Source organism: Capra hircus, chromosome 21 (assembly GCF_001704415.2).
Source record: "Capra hircus breed San Clemente chromosome 21, ASM170441v1, whole genome shotgun sequence".
NCBI lineage: Eukaryota > Metazoa > Chordata > Mammalia > Artiodactyla > Bovidae > Capra > Capra hircus.
Window position 1 is genome coordinate 65,041,414 of NC_030828.1, and position 21,947 is coordinate 65,063,360.

The following is a 21,947-nucleotide window of genomic DNA, read 5'->3' on the forward strand; positions in this document are numbered from 1 at the left end:
CCCTTTCATGTCTCCCTCTGAGCCCCTCCCCTTTCATGTATCCCTCTGAGCCCCTCCCCTTTCATATCTCCCTCTGAGCCCCTCCCCTGTCATGTCTCCCTCTGAGCCCCTCCCCCTTTCATGTGTCCCTCTGAGCTCCTCCCCTTTCATGTATCCCGCTGAGCCCTCCCCCTTTCTTTTATCCCTCTGAGCCCCTATCCCATTCATGTGTCCCTCTGAGCCCCTCCCCTATCATGTGTCCCTCTGAGTTCCTCCCCTTTCATGTATCCTACTGAGCCCTCCCCCTTTCTTGTATCCCGCTGAGCCCCTCCCCTTTCATGTCGCCCTCTGAGCCCCTCCCCTTTCATGTATCCCACTGAGCCCCTCCCCTTTCATGTGTCCCGCTGAGCTCCTCCCCCATTCTTTATCCCTCTGAGCTCCTCCCCTTTCATGTATCCCGCTGAGCCCTCCCCCTTTCATGTATCCTGTTGAGCCCCTCCCCCTTGCTTATATCCCTCTGAGCCCCTCCCCCTTTAATGACTCCCTCTGAGCCCCTCCCCCTTTCTGGTCTCCCTCTGAGCCCCTCCTCTTTCATGTATCCCTCTGAGCCCCTCCCCTTTCATATCTCCCTCTGAGCCCCTCCCCCTGACTTATATCTCTCTGAGCCCCTCCCCTTTTCATGTATCCCGTGGAGCCCCTCCCCTTTCATGTGTCCCTCTGAGCCCCTCCCCTTTCATGTGTCCCACTGAGCTCCTCCCCCATTCTGTATCCCTCTGACCCCCTCCCCTTTCTTGTGTCCCTCTGAGCCCCTGCCCCTTTCATCTCTGCCTCTGAGCCCTCCCCCTTTCTTTTATTCCTCTGAGCCCCTAACCCATTCATGTGTCCCTCTGAGCCCCTCCCCTATCATGTGTCCCTCTGAGTTCCTCCCCTTTCATGTATCCCACTGAGCCCTCCCCCTTTCATGTATCCCACTGAGCCCCTCCCCTTTTCATCTGTCCCTCTGAGCTTCTAACCTTTCATGTATCTCGCTGAGCCCTCCCCCTTTCATGTATCCCTTTGAGCCCCTCCCCCTTTCATGTAGCCCACTCAGCCCCTCCCCCTTTCTTGTATCCCTCTGAGCCCCTCCCGTTTCAGGTGTCCCGCTGAGCCCCTCCCCTTTCATGTATCCCCGCTGAGCCCCTCCACCTTTCTTGTGTCCCTCTGAGCCCCTCCCCTTTCATGTATCCTCTTGAGTCCCTCCCCTTTCATGTATCCTGCTGAGCTCCTCCCCCTTTCTTTCATCTCTCTGAGCCCCTCCCCTTTCTTGTGTCCCTCTGAACCCCTCCCCTTTCGTGTATCCTGTTGAGTCCCTCCCCCTTTCTTTTATCCCTCTGAGCCCCTCCCCTTTCTTGTGTCCCTCTGAGCCCCTCCCGTTTCATGTATCCCACTGAGCCCCTCCCCCTTTCTTGTATCCCTCTGAGCCCCTCCCCTTTCTTGTGTCCCTCTGAGCCCCTCCCCTTTTATGTATCCTGTTGAGTCCCTCCCCTTTCTTTTATCCCTCTGAGCCCCGCCCCCTTTCATGTCTCCCTCTGAGCCCCTCCCCTTTCATGTGTCTCTCTGAGACCCTCCCCTTCATGTGTGCCTCTGAGCCCCTCCCCCTTTCTTGTATTCTGCTAGGCTCCTCCCCCTTTCATGTGTCCCTCTGAGCCCCTCCCCTATCATGTGTCCCTCTGAGCTCCTCCCCCTTTCATGTGTCTCTCTGAGCGCCTCCCCCTTTCATGTCTCTCTCTGGGCCCCTCCCCCTTTCATGTGTCCCTCTGGGCGCCTCCCCTTTCTTGTGTCCCTCTGAGCCCCTCCCCTTTCATGTGTCCCTCTGAGCCCCTCCCCTTTCTTGGGTCCCTCTGAGCCCCTCCCCTTTCATGTATCCTTCTGAGCCCCTCCCCCTTTCTTGAATCCCTCTGAGCCCCTCCCCTTTCATGTATCCTGTTGAGTCCCTCCCCCTTTCTTTTATCCCTCTGAGCCCCTCCCCTTCATGTATCCCTCTGAGCCCCTCCCCTTTCATGTCTCCCTCTGAGCCCCTCCCCTTCATGTATCCCTCTGAGCCCCTCCCCTTTCTTGTGTCCCTCTGAGCCCCTCCCATTTCATGTGTCCCTCTGAGCCCCTCCCCTTTCATGTATCCCACTGAGCCCCTCCCCTTTCTTGTGTCCCTCTGAGCCCCTCCCCGTTTCATGTATCCCTCTGAGCCCCTCCCCTGTCATGTATCCCACTGAGCCCCTCCCCTTCATGTATCTCCCTGAGCCCCTCCCCTTCATGTGTCCCTCTGAGCCCCTCCCCCTTTCATGTCTCTCTGAGCCCCGCCCCCTTTCATGTCTCCCTCTAAGCCCCTCCCCCTTTCTTGTATCCCTCTGAGCCCCTCCCGTTTCATGTGTCCTGCTGAGCCCCTCCCTCTTTCTTTTATCCCTCTGAGACCCTCCCCCTTTCATGTCTCCATGAGCCCCTCCCCTTCATGTGTCCCTCTGAGCTCCTCCCCCTTTCATGTATCCTGCTGAGCTCCTCCCCTTTTCTTTTATCCCTCTGAGCCCTGCCCCCCATGTCTCCCTCTGAGCCCCTCCATTCATGTGTCTCTCTGAGCCCCTCCCCCTTTCATGTCTCCCTGAGCCCCTCCCCTTTCATGTGTCCCTCTCAGCCCCACCCCCTTTCATGTCTCCCTCTGAGCCTCTCCCCTTCATGTCTCCCTCTGAGCCCCTCCCCTTTATGTGTCCTTCTGAGCCCCGCCTCCTTTCATGTCTCCCTCTGAGCCTCTCCCCTTCATGTCTCCCTCTGAGCCCCTCCCCTTTATGTGTCCTTCTGAGCCCCGCCTCCTTTCATGTCTCTCTCTGAGCCCCTCCCCTTCATGTATCCCTCTGAGCTCCGCCCCCTATCATGCCTCCCTCTGAGCCCCTCCCCTTCATGTCTCCCTCTGAGCCCCGCCGCCTTTCGTGTCTCCCTCTGAGCCCCTCCCCTTCATGTCTCTCTCTGAGCCCCTCCCCTTCATGTATCCCTCTGAGCCCCGCCCCCTTTCATGTCTCCTTCTATGCCCCGCCCCCTATCATGTCTCCCTCTGAGCCCCGCCCCCTTTCTTGTCTCTCTCTGAGCCCCGCCCCCTTTCATGTTTCTCTCTGAGCCGCTCCCCTTTATGTGTCCCTCTGAGCCCCGCCTCCTTTCATGTCTCTCTCTGAGCCCCTCCCCTTCATGTATCCCTCTGAGCCCCGCCCCTTTCATGTCTCTCTCTTAGCCCCTCCCTTTCATGTCTCCCTCTGAGCCCCACCCCCTTTCGTGTCTCCCTCTGAGCCCCTCCCCTTCATGGCTCCCTCTGAGCCCCGCCCCCTTTCACATTTTGCATGTCTACTCCCCTTCTCATGTCATTCTGAGTCCCTTCCTTCTCCACTTCCACCCGGAGCCTCTTCTCCACCCGTGTGTCACACCAATTCCTTCCCTTGCTCGTGATCCCCATGAGACCTCTGGCCCACAAGGTCACGCCTGGCTCCCCCGGCCCCGTGTGTGACTGAGTCCCTTCCCCACCCTCGCCGTATACTGAGCCTCTCCTCCTGGGTCCTGGGTCACACTGTCCTGGGTCACACTGAGCCCCCCCACTTATGTGTCCCGTGACAGCCCATCCCCGCTCATGTCACACTGAGCCCCCCGTGCCACATAGAGTCCTTGCTCTACTCCTGGGTCCGTCTGAGCCCCTCCTCCTCCTGGGTGTGACGCTGAGCCCCGTGCCCACTCTGTTCACATACACCCCCTACCCCACCTATGTGCCACATGAGTCCCCCATCCTGTGTTATACTGAGAAGCCTCACTTCTCTCCTGTGTCCTCTTGAGCCCCTCTCCCTCTCATGTATCCTGTGGAGCACCCCGCCCCCCGCAATACGTGTCACCTGGAGCCCCTTCCCGGTCATGTCATATGAGCCCTGCCACTTGTGTGTAACGCTGACTGGGCGAGAACAACTTCACGCAGGCGTTGTTGCACAGTCGCCAGCTTCTCCATGATGCCTTTCTTCGTCCCCTTCATGCACGTGCAGAGCCTGGGCGCTCCTGGGGGGGTCCTGGCCACACAGGGCCATGTCCTCAAGCTTGTCGACCACCGCCAGCCTCTTCCCGGCCTGGGCTGGGCCGTCTCTGAGGGCCCCCCTCCTCGGAGGGGGAAGGTTAGGTCTGTGGTGGGACACTCCCGAGGGGTGGGTTCCGGGGGCCCACCATCGGACTTGGTGGCCAGGAGCAGACAGGCCGAGAGGTGGGGACGGGGCCGGCCCTGGGGCTTCTCCTGCTGACGGGGTCACAGCTGTGTTCCCTGGAAGGTGCACTCTCCGAGGACCAGCCCCGGGACAGACAGGTGGACATCAGAGAGACCGTGGTGCCCTTTGCTTCCAGGACTGGGGGCACGGGGCCTGGCCAGGGCAGGGCTGCCCCTGGAGGAGGGTCTCCTTGAGGGGTCTTGGCCTCTGCCCAGGACTCTTTCATGACCAGTAGGCCGAGGCCCCTCACAGGCGGCTGCTTACTCTCCCTCAAACCCCGTCCGGAGACGCCCCAGCTCCCCTGGGATTCCTAAGCTCTGGGTCCACTGCGGGCCTTGGCCGGAAGCAACTGGCAGGTGTCCCGCCCTTCTCGTCTGGGCTGGGTGCCTGAGGACACTGGACTGGTGTCCCCTGGGCCCTGGCTCCTGCTGTGGGGGTCTCCTGCTAGCTCGGGTCCTGTGCGTGGTGGGAGGTGGCGCGCCGAGCCCCTGTGTGACCGGCGTCATCCGCCCATGGAGCGGGGGCCCCGGCACACGTGTGGGGCGCTGGGTGGCGGCGGCCTCGCCTGCAGCGTGGAGACCCAGCCCCTCTCCTCTAAGGCCTTCGCCCCTTCCCCTCCCTCTCCATATCAGGAGGTCCCTGTGGAGGTCAGGGAGGCCTTCCTGGCCAGGGGACAACTTTAGTGACAGCGGGGCCTGCCAGGATGGTGGGAGTGTGTTGTAAATGTGTTTGTCAGGCGTAGGTGTTGGAACATGACGTGACATGCAAAAGATGGAGGTCCCACCACCAAAGGCCTTGATGTTGCCCAAGGAGAGGCCTTCCCTCCACTCCTTGATGCGGGTTCGCTGGGGCTGGGGCCCTGTGTGTTGCCAGCCTCTTGCTCACTTCGGATGTCACCCTGGGGGCAGGGAGGGGTCTTGAAGCTCCTATCACACCCCTAACATGGGGGCCTGTGTTGGGGGCCCCTAACCCCACCTGTGGCCACCAACAGGAAGAATGGAGAATCGACCTGAGTGGTGAGTAGCCATCCTCTGCTTGTGAGTATGCGTTGTTGATGGTTCCAGAAACAGGCCCCTGTGTATGGCCTGGTAGCTCTTGGGCCTGGGTGGGGTGGGGTGGCCTGAGAGGGGCAGGGAGGTGGCGGAGAGGCTGGCAGCCTCACTTGGGTGGGACTCGGGGCTCCCCTGGGTCTCAAGACGCTGTCCGAGCTCGCTGGATGCCAGTGGTCTTAGCAGGGGAGGGGGCACCTGGGCACAGGTGGTTGTGTAAGCTGTCTCTTCTCTTGACTTTCCATGTTTGTTGCAGTGCCCTGTATGTCAGTCAATATCAACTTTCTTTTTTTTTTCTTTCAGGAGACAAACAGGTTTGCATTGTGTTCTTAAAACTTTTTCTAGGGAGGTGGGGAATTATCACCCAGGTAGTTTTTGCCTTGTCAGGAGTTGGTCCTCTTGGCCTGAGAGTGGCCTCTCTTTTCTGGAAATGGGTTTAAAGCCCCTTCTGGCTGGGTTGGGGAGGGGGTCCCAGTGAGGCCAGGACACCACTGTCCGCTGTGTCCAGGTTATGTCTGCTGTGCCGGCATGATGCTGGTGATCCCACTGGGGCTGGCACCTGGGTAAGCGGGTGCACCTTGGTGGGCGTCTGGGCCCCTACATCTGGGCACGGCTGGGTTGTTCAGTGGCAAATTTGACCTTGGCCGTCTGTTGCCCCTCCCCCTGCACAGCTGAGCTGGGGGTGGGGCGGGGACTGGGCATGGCTTCCCCCCTGTTCCCCCAGGCCCTGCCCCTCGCCGAGGGATTCGGGAGACCCCAGAAGCACGTCACCTGGGAACAGGGGATTTTAGGAACCAGAGACCCTTGGAAGTTGTGTCTTGTTGCCCCTGAGGCCCCCTCCCCTCTTCCTACCCCACTCCCCCCACATTTGGTGATGGGAGAACAGGCCTGAAGACCAGATGGCTACCAGCCAGGCCAGCCAGCACGTTAGGGGCAGGGCCACTTAGGGGGACTTGGGGTTCCTGGAGATGAGCCCCTGACCTTGAGCCCTGGGACTTGCTTCCTGGGGAGAACCCTGGGCTGGCTTCTTGGGGCTGTTTTAAGGGAGCAGACAGGAATGGGGTGGCCTGGGCTCCTGGGGCCGTGGTGATGGTGGCTGTTTATGGGGTTGCTCCTGGGTCCTGTGACAGTATGTGTGCAGGGCGTGGTGGGGGTGGAGGGCCCAGGGGGAGAAGGCAGAGGCCACCAGTTCTGGCTCTGTTCTTGACCCCTTCACAGCCACCCTCAGGCCACCTGCCCTCTTTGGGCCTTGGTTTCCTGAGTTTATTCTGCATAAGCGCCCGGGGTGCGGTGGAGGACAGGAACTAGAGTGTGACTTCCATGGCTACAGCAGCTCCAATGGGCCCGAGCGACAGACAAGGAGACGGAGGCTGGGAGAGGGCTGCGGGCAGTCAGTGGGGGCCCGGGGCGGAGGGAAGCCCAGAGGTAGAGCGGAGCCCCTGGCTTTGAACCTGAGACCTGCTTGGTGGTCTCATGGTGCCGCCATCAGGGGTAGAGCTGAGCTGAGAGGGCACCCTTGGGGCACATGACATGCTCCGTGTTGGACCCCTCCCCAAGTGGAGGTTCCGTGTCCCCCACCAGGAGTGGTCTCAGTGTGGAGGGGGGGGCAGTTGTGCTCTGGGAGGTCCAAGGGTGGGCCCTGCGGCCAGGCAGAGGGGCTCTGGGTCAGCATGGGCCAGGCTGGGGGTAAGTGGGCCTTGAGGGCCTGAGCGCCCCCTCCCTGCTGTCCCCATTCACCTGGAACCCCCTCCCCGTTTCCCAGGGCAGTGCACCCTCAGAACAGCCTTTCTGCCATCTTTAGGGCAGTGTGACCTTGACCTTCTAACTAGGGGTGATAGTGGGAGAGTTGGTTGAGGCCAAGGCTCCTTGGTTTGCAGACCCTTTGAGTTGAGGGGGGAGAGCCCAGCCCACCCCCTACCCCACCCTCATTTTTCTTGTGGGAAAATATGGGACTTGAGTTTCTGGGGTTCCTAATCCAGGCCCTCGGGAAGAGGCAGCTCCCAGGGTCCCTCCCCACATCCGCCTCCCCCAGACAGAGTGCCAGGCGCCAGGTGGGCCTGTCTTCCCCACCCCTGCCCCACTCCACGTGCTTCCCCTCCATCCCCCTGCCCTGTCTGCGCCCCATCCTGCACCTTGGGAACAAACCACAAAGTCAGATAATCTTTTATTCTGCTTTATTTTGGGGGGTGGGAAGGGGCAAAGGGGGAAGGGCTGGGGGCGGGGTCTCCTCCCCGTGGCATAGAGCAGTGGTCTGGTAGGAGTCCTCTTAGCTACTTGGCACAGTCCGCTGGCTGACTCAGTCTCTCAGTCTCCCTCGGAGCCCCTCCGCCTCCGGGCCTCTGTGTTGTCAGTGTTGGGAGACGGAGGAGGGAGCTGCACCGGGCAAGGTCACCCCATCAGTGTCCCAGGAGTCGTGGGGGACTCCTGAGGATGCGAGTCTGGTAAGTACTGGTACGTCGGGACCCTCTGTGGAGCAGCACCATCCAGGTGAGAGCCGGAGGTCAGGGTCAGACAGTCAGTGTTGAGGGAGCTGGACCAGACTGGGGGGGCACTGGTGGGCGGGCGCTGCTTTGCAGGGAGGCGGGGGTGGGGAAGGCACCACGGCACACACCACGAGACGTCGGGGCGGGGGGTCGGGGCCCAGGGTAGCAGGAGCACCGCTGTGGAGGTAGAAGAAGCCAGTGGAGCACCCGAGGTCAGTGTCCCATGGTGGCCCAAGGCGGCCCCTCGCCACTCCAGGGGGTGGTGGGTCCCTGGCACTTGCTTGCTTGGCTGCCTTTGCTGTGCTGAGTTTTCACCTGGCCTTGGGTCATGGGGTCATTTCCTGCTCATCACTGCCCTCTTCTCATTGATCTCATGCCCAGTTGCAGACCTGGCACCTGTTGAATTAAGACGGAATTGTGTAGCCCTGAGCTGGCTCTGGGTCTCTGGTGGTGGAATAGTCCGGTTGTTGGTCCGTTGGTACAGAAACTGTTGCTGGTTGATGAGTTGGTTGCGTGCCCTTTCTCAGGTGGTTCCCTTTGGGTCATGAGGGGCAGGAAGGGGGTGCAGGGGTCTAAGCGAAGCAGGCTGAGGCACGGGGAGGTGCTGGAGGGAGGTTCTGTGGGGTGGCGGGGTGGTGGGGAGGAGGCGCGCTCAGTCGAGGTCAGCATCCTCGTCGGAGTCGCTGGGCAGTTCCTCCAGCGTGGCTCTTTCGCTGGGTGGGCTTGCCTCGACCAGGGTAGGCAGAGCCTGGGTGGAGACAGCGGCCAGGAAGTCGGTCAGGGCTCTGGCCATCAGCTCCCGGTGGGTCACGATGGAGAGCCCTTGGGTGCTGCGGATGTCGGCCAGGCGGGCCAGGGCCTCGGCCTGGGTGGGAGGGTGCTGGAGGGGCCTGCGGGCCCACGCGCCGCCCTGCGCGTCCTGCGCGTCCTGCGAGGTGTCTTGCAGGCCGTCATGCAGGCCACACTGACGGAAACGTTGCAGGTCGTCTTGCAGGGCGTCTCGCAAGACGACACAATCATCACCCTCGACATGCGGCACGAGGCGTGGGCTCGGGTGGGTCTGGGTGCCCTCGAGGGCAGGGCCCCCGATGCCGAAGAACTGGCACAGCATCTGCCAGAACCTGGGCGTGATCTGCAAGCCCTGCAGGGCGTGGAGCTGCCAGGGCCTGGGGCCCAGGAACAGCTCGGCCAGCTCCTCGGGCGGGAGGGCATTGGTGCCTACGAGAGGTGGCATCTGGGTGAACAGCTGGGTGATAGCGCTGGCGATGCCGCTGCTGGTGAGGAGGGACGCGTCCAGGAAGAGGCGTAGAGAGCGCTGTGGGGGCGGCCGGGCTGGGTCCGCGGCAGGCGCGGGCAGCAGGGCCAGGCGCCTCCTGAACCGCAGCATCACGAGGAGTGCGGCCATGGCCAGGAGGTTCTTCCAGAGCAGGAGGCTTCGGTAGAAGTGCAGCATGACTGCCCTGATCTGGGCCATGCTGAAGTGGGCTAGGAAGCTGCTGAATATCTGGTCCACGGGTATCAGCGCCAGGAACCCCTGCTGGAGGTTCTGCCCGTTAGACTCATCTGGGTGAAGGGCATCTTCACTCTCCTCTTCGTCCTCTGATTCTGGGGACTGACCCCCAGGGGGGGCCCGCATGGTGACAAGCATTGTTGGCCTGGTGGTGGTGGCGGCCTGGCGCTGCTGGACCCTCTTGCGGAGTCTCTGCCGGCGGGGCAGGGGCTGGGCGTCCTCCGATGTCGGCATCTCCTTGACGTCGAAGTTGAAGTGGGCGAAGAAGAAGACCCAGTGGCCGGGGAGAAGTACGGTGAGCCTGTCATTGTTCAGAGAGGCTAGATCCTCCTTGTTGAGAAGGATCATGATGGGCTCCTCGGTGTTCTCCAGGTAGCGGCACCACACCATGAAGGCAGCCCGGATTGGAAGGATCTTCATCTCCGCCGGCGAGGCCTCCACCTCCATCGGGGAGATGTTACGGGAGTAGAAAGCGCAGCACGCTTTCTTGCCAGTCCGCTTGTCCATTTGGATCAGGCTGGCGTACAGGGACGTCTTGGTGACGCCCGTCTGCAAGTAGAACTGGTTCTGGGGCTTGGGGTGGTAGAGGAGGGGCGCCTTGCGGAACGCCCGCTTCAGGCCCACGAAGGCCTCCTGCTCCTCGTCACCCCAGTAGAAAGGCTGGTCGGCCCGGAGCTGCCGCACCAGGGGCTCTGTGATGTCGGCGAACCGTTCCACGAAGTGCCGGTAGGGGAAGGCGAATTCCAGGAGGTTTCTCAGGGACTTCCTCGAGCCTGGGGTGGGGTACCCTGTGATCGTGCTGACGATGCTCTTGTTGAGCCTCACCCCCTTGGGGGTCACGACGAAGCCCAGGAACTCGGCAGTGTGCCGGTGGAACTGGCTTCTCTGCAGGGAGCAGTAGACGTGGTGGTAGCGGAAGCGGACCAGAACCTGGCGCACGTGGTGGTAATGCTCCTCCTGGCTCATGGAGTAGACCAGGACGTCCTGCCCGTAGGAGATGACAAAGAGGCCGATCATGTCCTTTAGGATGAAGTGGATCACGCCCTGGGAGATGATAGGGTCTGCGCAGATCAGGAAGGGCTGGTAGCTCGCCATCTCTTGGAGCTCCAAACCGAATGCCACTCTCCATACGTCTTCTGTCTGGTGTATGTCCATGCTTTCCTCCACGATGGTCCCACGCAGCTCCAGCTTGGTGAACCATGTAGCTCCGTGTAACTGGTCGAACAGCTCTGGAATCATCTGTATGTAGTCGTGCCTGCTGGTCAGCATGTCCTGCAGGTCCCAGAATTCCTCCTGCTTGGCTTTTTCTTGCACCCCGGCACCCACAGGTTCCCACGGCGCGGTGGAGGCGCAGTCGTAAAAGGTCTCCTCGCTTTGATCACTGTCTCCAGCCTGCTGAAGCTCAGAGGGCTCTGATTCAGAAAGATCATCGGATCCGTCTGAGCTTGGCTGGTCGGAAGTCTCCTCATCTGCTTCCTTCGGGTTAAACACGTCGGCCAGGTCGGAGTACTGGTGTGGCAATCCGGGCAGTAGGCTTACGGCATGGTGTTCCAGAGCAATGCATGGTGGGGGTGGGCGGAAGCAATTCTTCAGGCAGTAGGGAGAGTGGAAGGTGCAGCGGCCTTTGACCCAGTCGATGTCGGGGGCGTGGAGCTGGAGCCACTTGATGCCTAGAATCACGGAGAATTTGGATGAAGCGACGATGTCAAATTCCAGGGACTCCTGGTGGTTCTGGTGCAAACACACCAGGGGTTCGGTGTAGAGCCAGACAGGTTCGTTGCCGATCAGCGAGCCGTCCGCGGACTGGACCAACTCTGTGTAGGGCTTCTGGTAGAGCTCCACGTAGTGCTCTTGGGCGAACCCCTCATCCATGTAGTTGCTGGTCGCTCCCGAGTCGACCAGGGCCTGGACCGCCACGCTGTGGTAGGGGTTCACCCTCACGAGGAGCAGCAGGAAGAGGTGCTTGCGTTTGATGCCAGGGTGGAACTCGTTGGGCAGCCAGGTGCTCACGGTCCACCTCTCGGGAACAGGTGAGTCGAGCCAGGTCAGGTGCCGTGGGCGGGCCTCCGGGGGCAGCCTGAGCATCGCCCTTCTCTCAGCCAGCTTGTCCTCTATCTGCAGGACCAGCGCAATCAGGTTTTCCAGCGAATTCGGCTGCGGGATGCTGAACAGATACTGCCTGATGTCTTCCTTGAGCCCCTGGCACAGGTGGGCCTGGAGGACTTCGTCTGGCCAGCCCAAGGTGGGTACGAGGCTCTGGAACTCGTTGATGTATTCGATGGCGGCACGGTCCCCCTGCCTGAGGTTGAACATGGCATCCTCTGCTACCCGCAGGGCCTGGCGGTACTCAAACGTGTCGTTCATGGCTTCCAGGAAGGCCGGGAAGTCGTCAATCATGGAGCTTTCTTTCTCCACCAGGTCGCTGGCCCATTCCATAGCCATGCCCGAGAGGTGACTGATGACGTACCCCACTCGCAGGCGGTCGTTGCAGAACACTCTTGGGTAGCTCTGTAAGATCAGCTGGCAGAGCACGATGAACTCATGGTATTCTCTGCGATCACCTGAGAATTGCTTCGGGGTCGGCAGTTGGCCTTTGTTGATCGCGTTCATCAGGATCTCTTCAGCCACTCGCTGCTGCTCTCTCAGGTCTTGCATCCGGAAATACAGAGAGATGATGGACCTCACCATGCCCATGACCTCCACTGTTGAGCTGTCTGGCTCTTCGGGACTCTCGTCTTCCTCCGATTCAGCCAGGTCAGTGTAGTAGTCTTGGTCTTCCTGGGACTCCCATGGGTTGTCCTCTTCTTCTTCTTCCATTCCACCAGGTGCCCCTCCAAATGGACCCCCCTCTTCCAGATGAGAACCCTCGCATGACTCCTCCAAGTCTTGGAGTAGGTCATTGGGTGGATCCTTTATTTCCCTATGTGGGCCACTGGATGGCTCCTCCATGTCTTGGCGGAGGTCAATGGACTGCTCTCCCGTTTCCTGGGCCAGGCCGCCGGCCAGCCCCGCCGCCTCCGCTCTGCCGCCTGGCGGCGTCTCCACGGTGGTTTCGGATGAGCCCTCGGAGGACTCCATTTGTTTTGATGATGGATTCTTACGCTCCATCATCGTCTCAAATGAGTCTTCAGAGGGTTCTATCATTTCGTCGGATGGAAAGGAGTGTTCTCTGAAGACTGGTAAGGTCGTGACGCGTCTGGTCAGCGCCTGGGACGTCAGAGATCAGAACCTGGCAGTGGGGAGAGGCGAGAGTGGGGGAAGAAAGGCAGTGGTTTAGGGGTCTCATGAGGTCAGGGTCTCTAGGACAAGTCAGATGCCCACCTGGTCTGAAGCTGGGGGGAAACTCCCTGGGTCTAACTTAGGGCATCCTGTGGAGAGAAAAGATCCTCAACCCCCGTGACCTTTGCACCTGATCTCCGAGGCTTATTCTGCCCGTCTGGCCTGCCTGCTTCCCCCATGGCTGTGAGAAATTCACAGTTCATAAATTCTGTGGTGTGCTGTGCCCAGAGTGGCCCTGTGGCAGGCTGGCACCTGGCAGGATGCACTGGCCACTTCATTTCAAGCCTGGCACACAGGCCTGGTCAACTTCCCTGCCCTTCTTTGGTCACCAGAAGGTCACAGAGGTCACATCTCAGCGCCATCCAAAGCCACCCCTGGCAGGCTGGGCCCCCTCGGGGCTGAGGTGGGAATCTCCAGGAGAGGTGCCTACTGGTTAGCAAGTTCAGGGCGTGAGCAGAAAATGGGCACTTGGCTGTGATCCCTTCAGCTGGGTCAGCTGCCCCAAATAGCTCTTATTTCTTCTCCTAGATTCAAAGGAGACACTGGGGACAGGTGGAAGCCGTGATCTGGATTCTGGCTTTTCTATTCCCACCCCACCTCCCCCCAGAAATGTTTAGAAAGTACCTACTGTCTGCCAGAGACGTGTCATTTGTGACTTAATTCTGACTCGGAATTTTTGCTGATTTTTTTTCTCTTTCACCGACTTCCAGGGCTGAGTTCTCTCCCCAGCTCTGAGCTGTCAGGGGAGACCTACCAATCATGTCCCCACCTCTCCTAAAATCTGCACTCTCCCAAGACTAGCCCTCCTTGTCTGCGGGGGTTCAGGAACTTCAAACATCTGGCCTCAGTTCCACTCCTGCAAAAGTCTTTACAGACCCTCCAATCTCTTTGCCCCAGTGGACGCACTTCCCTGTCCTGGGCTGGTTTGCCCCCAGCATTGGGGTGTAGCTAGTAGAGCTGGGATATTCAGTAAGGCATGGGGGTGTGGGGAGGGCATGAGATAACCTTGACATCTGAGTGACTGAAGAATTGATTTTGGAAAATCTTTAGTGGGTCAAGGCTGAATGGACAGAGATGTTTTGATTGGGATTGTTAACGTGCTTTTCTGCTGCAGCAGGGCAAATTGAGTTCTGGCTATCCAATTAATTAGCTCTACAGTTATCGTTCTTGAGCCATTTAACACTTTTTGTTGCTTCTCAGTTTTCTTTTTAGCCTCTGGGCCAATCTATTAAAAAAAAATGCATTCCCTAGCGAAAAACTCCTCATTGGCTAAAATCCAGCCTTTCCAACATGATATGCTGCTTTTCAAAATTAAATGCATTCTTGTAAGCATGACAGTTAAATTTGATTCTGCAGTCCCTCTGATTAAAGCCTTCTCTGTTTATTCGCAGTATATGATATTAAATGCAAACCCGTTAGCATAAAAATTCCTGACACATAAACTCATCAGAATCATTTTCTGGATAAAATTTAAGGTCTTAAAATAATAGAAAATTCTGATCATGTTTTTATTTCAAAGTAGAGACGACATTTTTTTTTTAGGTAAAACTGTCATCACCATCCTCATATCCATTATAATAAGATTGTATGTATATAGCACGTCACATAGATTAACTCATTTCCCCTTCATAAAAGTCCTGTAAACTATATATTATTATTGTAAAATTCCAAGTCTCTAGTCAAAATACAAAAGTTGACAAATTAATTCATCTGCCAACTCATGTATTAGAAATAAAAACCTCACTCAGCATGTCTCTTACAGCTCTGAAAATCTTTTATTGGTTAAAATTTTAAAATTTAAATTGTCTAAAATTTAGACATAAAATCTTATTATGTATCTTAATCTCATTATGTATCTTGCAACCATTAAAATGCTTTATTGTCTAAAATTTAAAATAAAAAATTTAAATTGCTTAAGATTTGAATTTAAAAATTAAAAATTTTAAATTGGTTAAAATTTAAAATAGAAAATCTCAGTATGTCTTTTACAACCCTTGAAGCCCTTTATTGGCTAAAATTAAAAAATTCAAATTGGCTAAAATTTACAATATAAGATCTCATTATGTATCTTACAACCCTGGAAATGCTTTATTCGCTAAAATTTAAAATTTAAATTAGTTGAAATATGAATTTGAAAATTAAAAATTTTGAATTGGCTAAAATTGAAAATATAAAGTCTCAGTTGTCTCCTAAGTATTTTATTGGCTAAATTTAATATTTAAGAATTCAAACTGGCTAAAATTTGAATTTAAAAATCAAAACATTAAATCGGCTTTATATTTTAAACTAAAAATGTTAAATTGGCTAAAATTTATAATACAGAATCTCAGTATGTCTAAAAATTATTAAAAGACTGTACTGTCTAATTTAAAATTTAAAAATTTAAATGGGCTAAATTAAAAATTTTGAATGTAAAATCCCTAAATGTCACCTACAACCCTTAAAACCATTTATTGGCTAAAATTTTAAATTGATTTAAGTTATAATATAAAATCTCAATATGTCTTTTAAAACTCTTAAGGTGCTTTGTTGACTAAAATAAATTGTTTAAGTTGAATTTTAAAATAAAAAAACGTTAAATTGGTTACAATTTAAAATACAGAAGCTCAGTGTGTCTCTTAAAACCATTAATTAGCTAAAAACTGAGCACCTTAGCACAATGATTTAAAAACTAGATTATCCCCTTCTTAATATAAAGTCTACTCTTAATATATTTATAAATTTGAGGCACCTGATTAAATACTTCAACTTTCCCAATTTCAACCTAAAATCTGATATCCTTGGCATGTTGTTAAAACCTGATACTACTATATTCCGGATATTACCTGATATTACTAATATTCCTTAACATAGGATTTAAACTTTACCAAGATGCATAAAAGTTATCCATAACTTCTCTATTTAAAGCTTACAAAAGTTTCTTTTCATTGCCTATAACATGAAGTTCCAATCACTTAGGATAAAATAAAAAAATTTTATTATGAATTTATCTGCAAACTGATGGATATAAAACCCCAAATCTCACTAGGTCACTTCTTAAACTTTGTATTATTGGCTTAATTCCAAACCAGTAATTAGACATGATATTAAAGTCTGACCATTTCATTAAAGGCCACACTTGCAAGAAACATGAATTTGGTCTTGTAACTTCTGCTTAAAGTCTTATAAAATCTCTAGTCACTAAAGTCCTTAGCATATAGGACCTAAACTCCTTAGCATAAAAGACATATTTTACTGTACAATTTCTATGTAGCCTTTGTTTATGAAACACAGACATTTTGCCATATCACTCTCTGAGAATCTCTTAATGGCCAACATCCAAATTCCTTAGCCCGACACAAAAAACTGACACTGTTCCTCAGAATAGAGCCCAAACTTCTTAGCATGCTATGTAAATTCAACCCTATAGCCCCTGTATCTCCTGCCCCGCCTCTATTTTACTTGCCACAAGTGCTCAATTCGCCTGCATAAAGCACAAGCTGGGTTCACTTTTGCCAAGGGGTGCCTCCCCTGAACTGTCGATGCACCCTCATTATCTGCTTCATCAAATCCAGACACCTTAGCCTAAAATATGTTTTACCAGCTAATTCCCCTGGAGACTAAACTCTAGTCAGTCATTCTTTAAAATCCTTTATTGGCTAAAATCCAGACGCCTCTACACGAGGTTCAAAAATGAGATCATATCCCTCCTTCGAATGAGATGCTCCAATGCCTTCAATTCATTCAATTCACACATAAAATCACATCTACTTGGCATGTTATAAAAATCTGAACATATTATCTTTGTCATAAAAATCTGCTCTTGTGGCTCTCCTGAAATGTGTACATTTGATCATGTAACTCTCCAATTCTAAACTCTTCAAGGTTTTTTCATAGCCTATAACATAAAATCCCAACTACTCATAAAATGCAACATTTTATCATATAATTTATCATTGGATCAGTCTATTAGAAAACCCCACACATCTTACCCTGTCATTCCTTGAAACCCTTTATTGGTGTAAATCCATCCTTATTAGCATGATATAAAAATTCGATCTTGTCATTCCTTAAAATAGAATTCTCCCTTTCTAGCACAGTCAGTAAACTTTGATCTTGTCGCCTCACCCTAAGAATCTTACAATGTCTCTGGATTGTGGAATTAGGGAATAAAAATTCAAAATCTTAGCATAAAATGTGAATTTTATTTGGTAATTTCACTGCAAACTCTTTATCAAATACAACGAAACTCAGCACATCCCTCTTAGAACTTTCTATTGGCTGAAATAAAATTCCTAGGCACTTGCAAAAATCTCATTGTATCAGAGCCTCAAAGTAAATTCCACATTTCTTTGCGTATTCCCAGTGTTGGTCATGGAACTTTTCTGATCAAAGTCTTTCAACGTTGCTGTCAACATCAATCAAATTTCCTTGGTATGCTCGGAAAGTCAGACTTTAACACCCCCTCAACTAATAAAGGATGTTTTAGCGTGATACTTAAATGTGTGGCTTTCACTTTTCCGTCAACAACTTCCCAATGTTTCCTCATTGTCCATTCATAAAATCCAAAGCCTTAAAATATGTTTTATGTTTTTCTACTTACTTACCTCCCACAAGCAAAAAATCTCCCCATTGTATTTCTTCAAACCCGTGGGCAAGAATCCAAACTCCTTAGCGTAATTATAAAAGTTTGATTGTGTCACGTCTCAGTAATAAAGTCCAGACTACTTCCCTCCAAACTCCGTATCTATTCATGAAACCGCCCCCAGCCCCCGCTTAAAATCTTTTTAATCATCACTAACAAAATGTCTTCACATCTTAGCGTGGCACCTCCATTTAGTCATGATATCTTCAGTTTAAAATCCTTAACATTTCATGTCTATAACATAAAATCCAGTTGCCTGAGCATGAAATGAAAATTGGACCAAGTGTTTGTTATATTGAAAAATCTGTACATGGCTCTTTATTACTTAGAGTAGAAAGCCTAAATTTGCATGAAATCAAAATTTTTTACTGTCTAGCTTCAGTTCCTTATTCCTTTCACACTTCCCTCCTGAAAGACTGGGGTTCGTTACTTCTTGCACCCCCAAACGCATCTTGATTTTATTCTCACAGATTCCTTGGTTTTTTTTGAACTTGTCTCTGTACCTGTGATTCATTAATTCATATAGAATGTCCTGACTCTTTCTTTTGGGCCAGGCATTATGCTAGACCCCTACTCTAGCATGAAGAAATGGAGGCAGCCTTGCCTTGCGAAACATCACCAGTAAGAGAGGAGGACCACACGCCCTCGTGTTCAGTACTGTGCCGGAGGTGAGCCTGGGGTCTCGGGGCAGCGCCAGGGGTCTCCCTGAATCCCTGGTGAGAGCTCTCTTGAGTCTCCACTGGGCTCAGCTGTCTGTCCCTTTGCCCGGACTTTGGGCATCGTCGGGGCCCGGGTCCTGCCTCATACTGCTTTAGAAACCAGTGCGGGCTTCCTGCTGACCCCTGTCCTCCATGGGCCTGCCTGCCACAGTTCCACACAGCCCAAGAGGCTGCCCCTGCCTCTTCTCTGGGCTCTAAAGAAGTATTATTCCCAGTCCTATAAACGCAGCTGGGATCATGTTGAAGTCTCAAGGCTCATGAAAATTTCTTTGAGCAATATCTACTGACTTGGAAATTCTTAATCTTACCGGAAAACAAAAACAAAAACAAAAACCAACCCTCCAAAATCCAGGCTGTGCAGCTGGTCTGGGGTCTTTGCGTTGGACTCTCTTTCCCCTCCCGACACTCAGAGACAGACAGTCCAGCCTCACCACCTTCAGTGCCCGGAGCCTTCGCGGTCAGGTCAGCTCCTTGCTCGCCTCTGAGCAAGTGGCCCTTTGGGTCAGGGCTGCCAACGTGTGTCTATGAAGGGTTGGGTGTGGAGGAGGGGCGGGGGGCCAATCCCTCAACGAATACCTTCCCCGCCCCCTGCTCACTGTCAGCTCACTTGTGCAGTAAAGGAAATCTGATTTTAAAAATAGAGCTTGGAAGAGGAGATGAGAGGATGTTTAGGGGCAGGGTTTGAGCCTGGGGCAGGGGGCGGGAGTGGAGGAATTAGGGGAGAGGTGGGGACACCTTGCCGGCCTCCCAGGTGCTGGCCGCCACACCTGGAGCCCCCCAGCTCTCTGGGCACCTGCCGTCAGGCGAAGACCCCGGCTTTCCCCGCGTGGCCTGCAGGGGGTGCTCAGAACCACGTGGACTTGACCACGATGGAGACAACCGGGGGTCGTGGGGCCTCGGTGGTCTCATTGTCTTCACATGCCCCTTCTGCTGCCCCGGTCCTGCTGGCAGCATGGACAGAGGGGAGCATCCAGGTGTGGGTGGGCACGCAGGGGAGCTGGAAGGGCCGCAGGCTGTTGTTCGTTTTTCTGTTAGATTAATGCCAAGGTCAGGGTGTGCAGACTGAGGCTGGGGGGCCTTCTTGGTTCCCCTGGTACGGACCAGTGGCGTGCTCCCTCTCTGGATTCAGCTGGCTGGTCGGGAGCAGAGGAGGAGGAAGGTGCTGGGAGTTCTGAGGGGGATTCCTGGAGGGTCCCGTGGAGAGCTGGGCTGGGGCCCTGGGGCCCTGGGACCTTCAGGGACTGCTAGCCGAGCAGAGTTCAAGTCAGGGGTCCCCCACTCATGAGCACTCAACCCCCTGACGTGTGTCAAAGACCCCCTTGGTCCTTCCAGATGGGAGACCCCTCTCACTGACCCCGAACAGCGAGTCTCCATCCTCCTTTTCCTCCCCCTGGGGCCTGGACAGAGGGGCTAGGTTGTCAGGCCCCATTGGGCCTTGGACATCACTGGGGACACTAGTGTCTAGAAAGGGGACATGTGACTCAAGAAGACAGCGAGTACTGTCCCCTGGGCTCCTCCTTCACTTCCAGCCCAGGCAGGGCAGGGGTCCTCCTGGAGAGGGTCTGCACAGCCCCTCGCTACCTCTCCCCCGGCCATCCAGGGGATGGGCAGTGCCCCTGACCCAGCCGTGTTCCCTCCGCTGAGTGCCTGCCCGCCCTTCCACTTGACAGGCGGCTCCAGGGGGCAGCTGGCTTACTCTGCCCAGAATAACCAGGGGACGGGGAGAGTGCCGCCTGCGGGCGGGGCTGGGAGAGGGGTCAGGCGGCCAGTGGCCTCCTTCTTTGGGCTGCCCCGATTGGCGGGGCCAACCAGCTGCTCCCCGGGACTGCTCTTGCCTTTCAAGGCAAGTGGGCAGGGGAGGGCGCCCGAACCAGCTGCTAGCCCCGGGCCCTCACTGACTTTGAGCGTGCCCTTCTCCTGACCCTCAGTTTCCCCAGAGCTGCAGGGAGGCTTGGGAAACGGTCTTCTCACGTGGCTCCTATAGTTCAGGGGTCCTGAGAGGGGTCAGAGGGATGACCCTGGGGAGCAGGGGTGCAGGGAGTGGTTGTCTGAGTATGTGTGTGCGTGCTAAGTTGCTTCAGTTGTATGCAGCTCTTTGTGACCCTATGGACCATAGCCCACCAGGTTCCTCTGTCCATGGGGATTCTCAGGCAAGAATACTGGAGTGGGTTGCCATGCCTTCCTCCAGGGGATCTTCCCAATCCAGGGATTGAACCCATATCTCTTACGTCTCCTGCATCGGCAGGTAGGTTCTTTACCACTAGCGCCACCTGGAAAGCCCCTTGTCAGAGTAGGTGGAGCTCAGTTCCACCAATCGCTCTTAGAAATTGGGTGTTCTTGGGAACACAAGCTGGGGGGCTTATTCTAGTGCTGGTCCAGGTTTAAGAGTCAGGCTGAGAGGGGCTTCAGTGGGCTTTTTTGAGTCTCTGATGGGTTCCCTCTGTTCCTGGGGTGCTGTGGCTGCAGGCCCAGGAGCATGGGGCTTCTTGGAGCAGGAGGGTGGGGCCTTGGTGCCAGGCAACTCGGCCCAGACTGGCCTCAGTCTCTCCATTTACTTAATGGAGGGAGCCCCGCCTTCCCAGGGGAGTGGGGTGCCGCAAGCCCTTCGTGTACTATGAGATGCTCCAAATGAGTCTGGGCTTGTTATTATCATTAGGACTCTTGTTATTATCACTTTTATCAACCCACTATAATTGTAATGGTCAGATGGATTCAGGCAGCGTTTTCACGCATGGCATCAACTTTAATTTTCCCATTAACCCCACGAGATGACAACGCCCTGCCTTGTAAGTGAGGGAGCCAGAGTCCAGAGGGTCACGCGCCCTGCCCGGGAGCCGTAATTAGTGGTGGCGAGGGCCCCTGGGATCAGGACCATTGAACGGCCCCAGCACTGAGCAGGTCGTGTCTGGAGCTAGTAAGGGATGGGGTGTCTAGATGCAGAAGGCACGTGTCCTTCAGACCAGGGTTATTAGCATTCACTTATTAAAATGGATATTTCAGGCCTGACCTTGGGCACCAGGCCCCTAACACTAACTTTGTTCCTTTTAGGGTGGGGCGTGTTCCCTGCTTCACGGGTTTAACTGGGATTCAGAGAGCCCGGTTTAGGAAGGAAGAGGCAGAGGCAGTGATCAAAGCCAAGCTTAGGCTTTCTTCTCTGCACTGGTGGATGGGGTTGGGGGGGTGGCAGGAGCTGACACCCCATGGGCAGTGGGCAGTGGCCATTCAGAGCCCCCTGAGGACCGGAGGAGCTACTTCCATTTCATGGTTCGATGGGAGGCAAGACTGAAAGAACGAGGACCTCAGGGTCTGCCCTCGGTCTCCCGGAAGACCTCCTGTGGTCATTTCCAATCGATTTGGCTACTTTGGGTGTGGGCAGAGGGACAGGACAGCTGGCCCAGAGCCTGCTAATTATAGCCACTCAAGTGTTTGTACAGAGCCATTGAGTCCTCCATGTCACGGCTTTTTTCTTGCAGACAGACAAATCCTTTAACCTTTGTTTCTGAGCGGCGGCCCAGCCCCACCCCTCCACCCACCTTGGGGGCGGGAGGTCAGCATGGGACCCCCTCACCCTGAGCCTTACCTTTGACACAGGCGATCAGTGGCTCTGCTTCTGTCCCGTCAGCTGGAGCTCCGCTTCTTTCTAGAAGGTTATTGGATAAATAGGTTTCTTAAGTATGAAAGGCCAGGTTGGGGTGGCACACATACTCTCCACAGTAGGGACCTCAGTCCACTCGGGGCTGTGTCCTGCTGTTCTCAGGGGCCCACGTCATGTCACATGATACAGTCCCCCCAGCACTGTGGCTCCCTCCATCATCTAAGTCCTTACTCTGTGCCAGGTGCTGTTTTCATCCTCTTAATCCTCGTAACACCCTTTGAAGGTGTGACTGTTTTCTTATCCCCATTTTGCAGAAGAGGAGCCTGAGGCCCAGGACAAACCTCAGACCCCATGGGCCGTCCTCACTTCTCTCTCTGGGTCTGACACAGACTGCGAGTCCCGTTGGCCTTGCCCACGTGTCAGGCCAGTTGAGGTCCACACTGGAGGCCCTGC

General features: G+C 54.5%; 1 protein-coding gene and 5 non-coding genes across 6 annotated transcripts; 5 read left to right on the top strand and 1 right to left on the bottom strand.

Moving 5' to 3' along the window:
• On the top strand, positions 4,409-4,504 carry MIR665 (microRNA 665). Its single transcript, NR_129789.1, has one exon. It is a non-coding gene; the product is annotated as a microRNA 665 (primary transcript).
• Positions 7,477-12,501, bottom strand: RTL1 (retrotransposon-like 1). The gene has a single exon (XM_018066614.1). The coding sequence runs from the start codon at positions 12,419-12,421 to the stop codon at positions 8,420-8,422; it is 4,002 nt and encodes a 1,333-aa protein (XP_017922103.1). The 5' UTR covers positions 12,422-12,501; the 3' UTR covers positions 7,477-8,419.
• MIR433 (microRNA 433) lies at positions 9,549-9,678 on the top strand. Its single transcript, NR_129753.1, has one exon. It is a non-coding gene; the product is annotated as a microRNA 433 (primary transcript).
• MIR127 (microRNA 127) lies at positions 10,646-10,762 on the top strand. The gene has a single exon (NR_129569.1). It is a non-coding gene; the product is annotated as a microRNA 127 (primary transcript).
• MIR432 (microRNA 432) lies at positions 12,146-12,235 on the top strand. The gene has a single exon (NR_129752.1). It is a non-coding gene; the product is annotated as a microRNA 432 (primary transcript).
• Positions 12,330-12,421, top strand: MIR136 (microRNA 136). Its single transcript, NR_129585.1, has one exon. It is a non-coding gene; the product is annotated as a microRNA 136 (primary transcript).

Coding starts and splice junctions, on each gene's coding strand:
- RTL1 (XM_018066614.1), bottom strand. CDS start 12,421: ATGATAGAACCCTCTGAAGACTCATTTGAGACGATGATGGAGCGTAAG.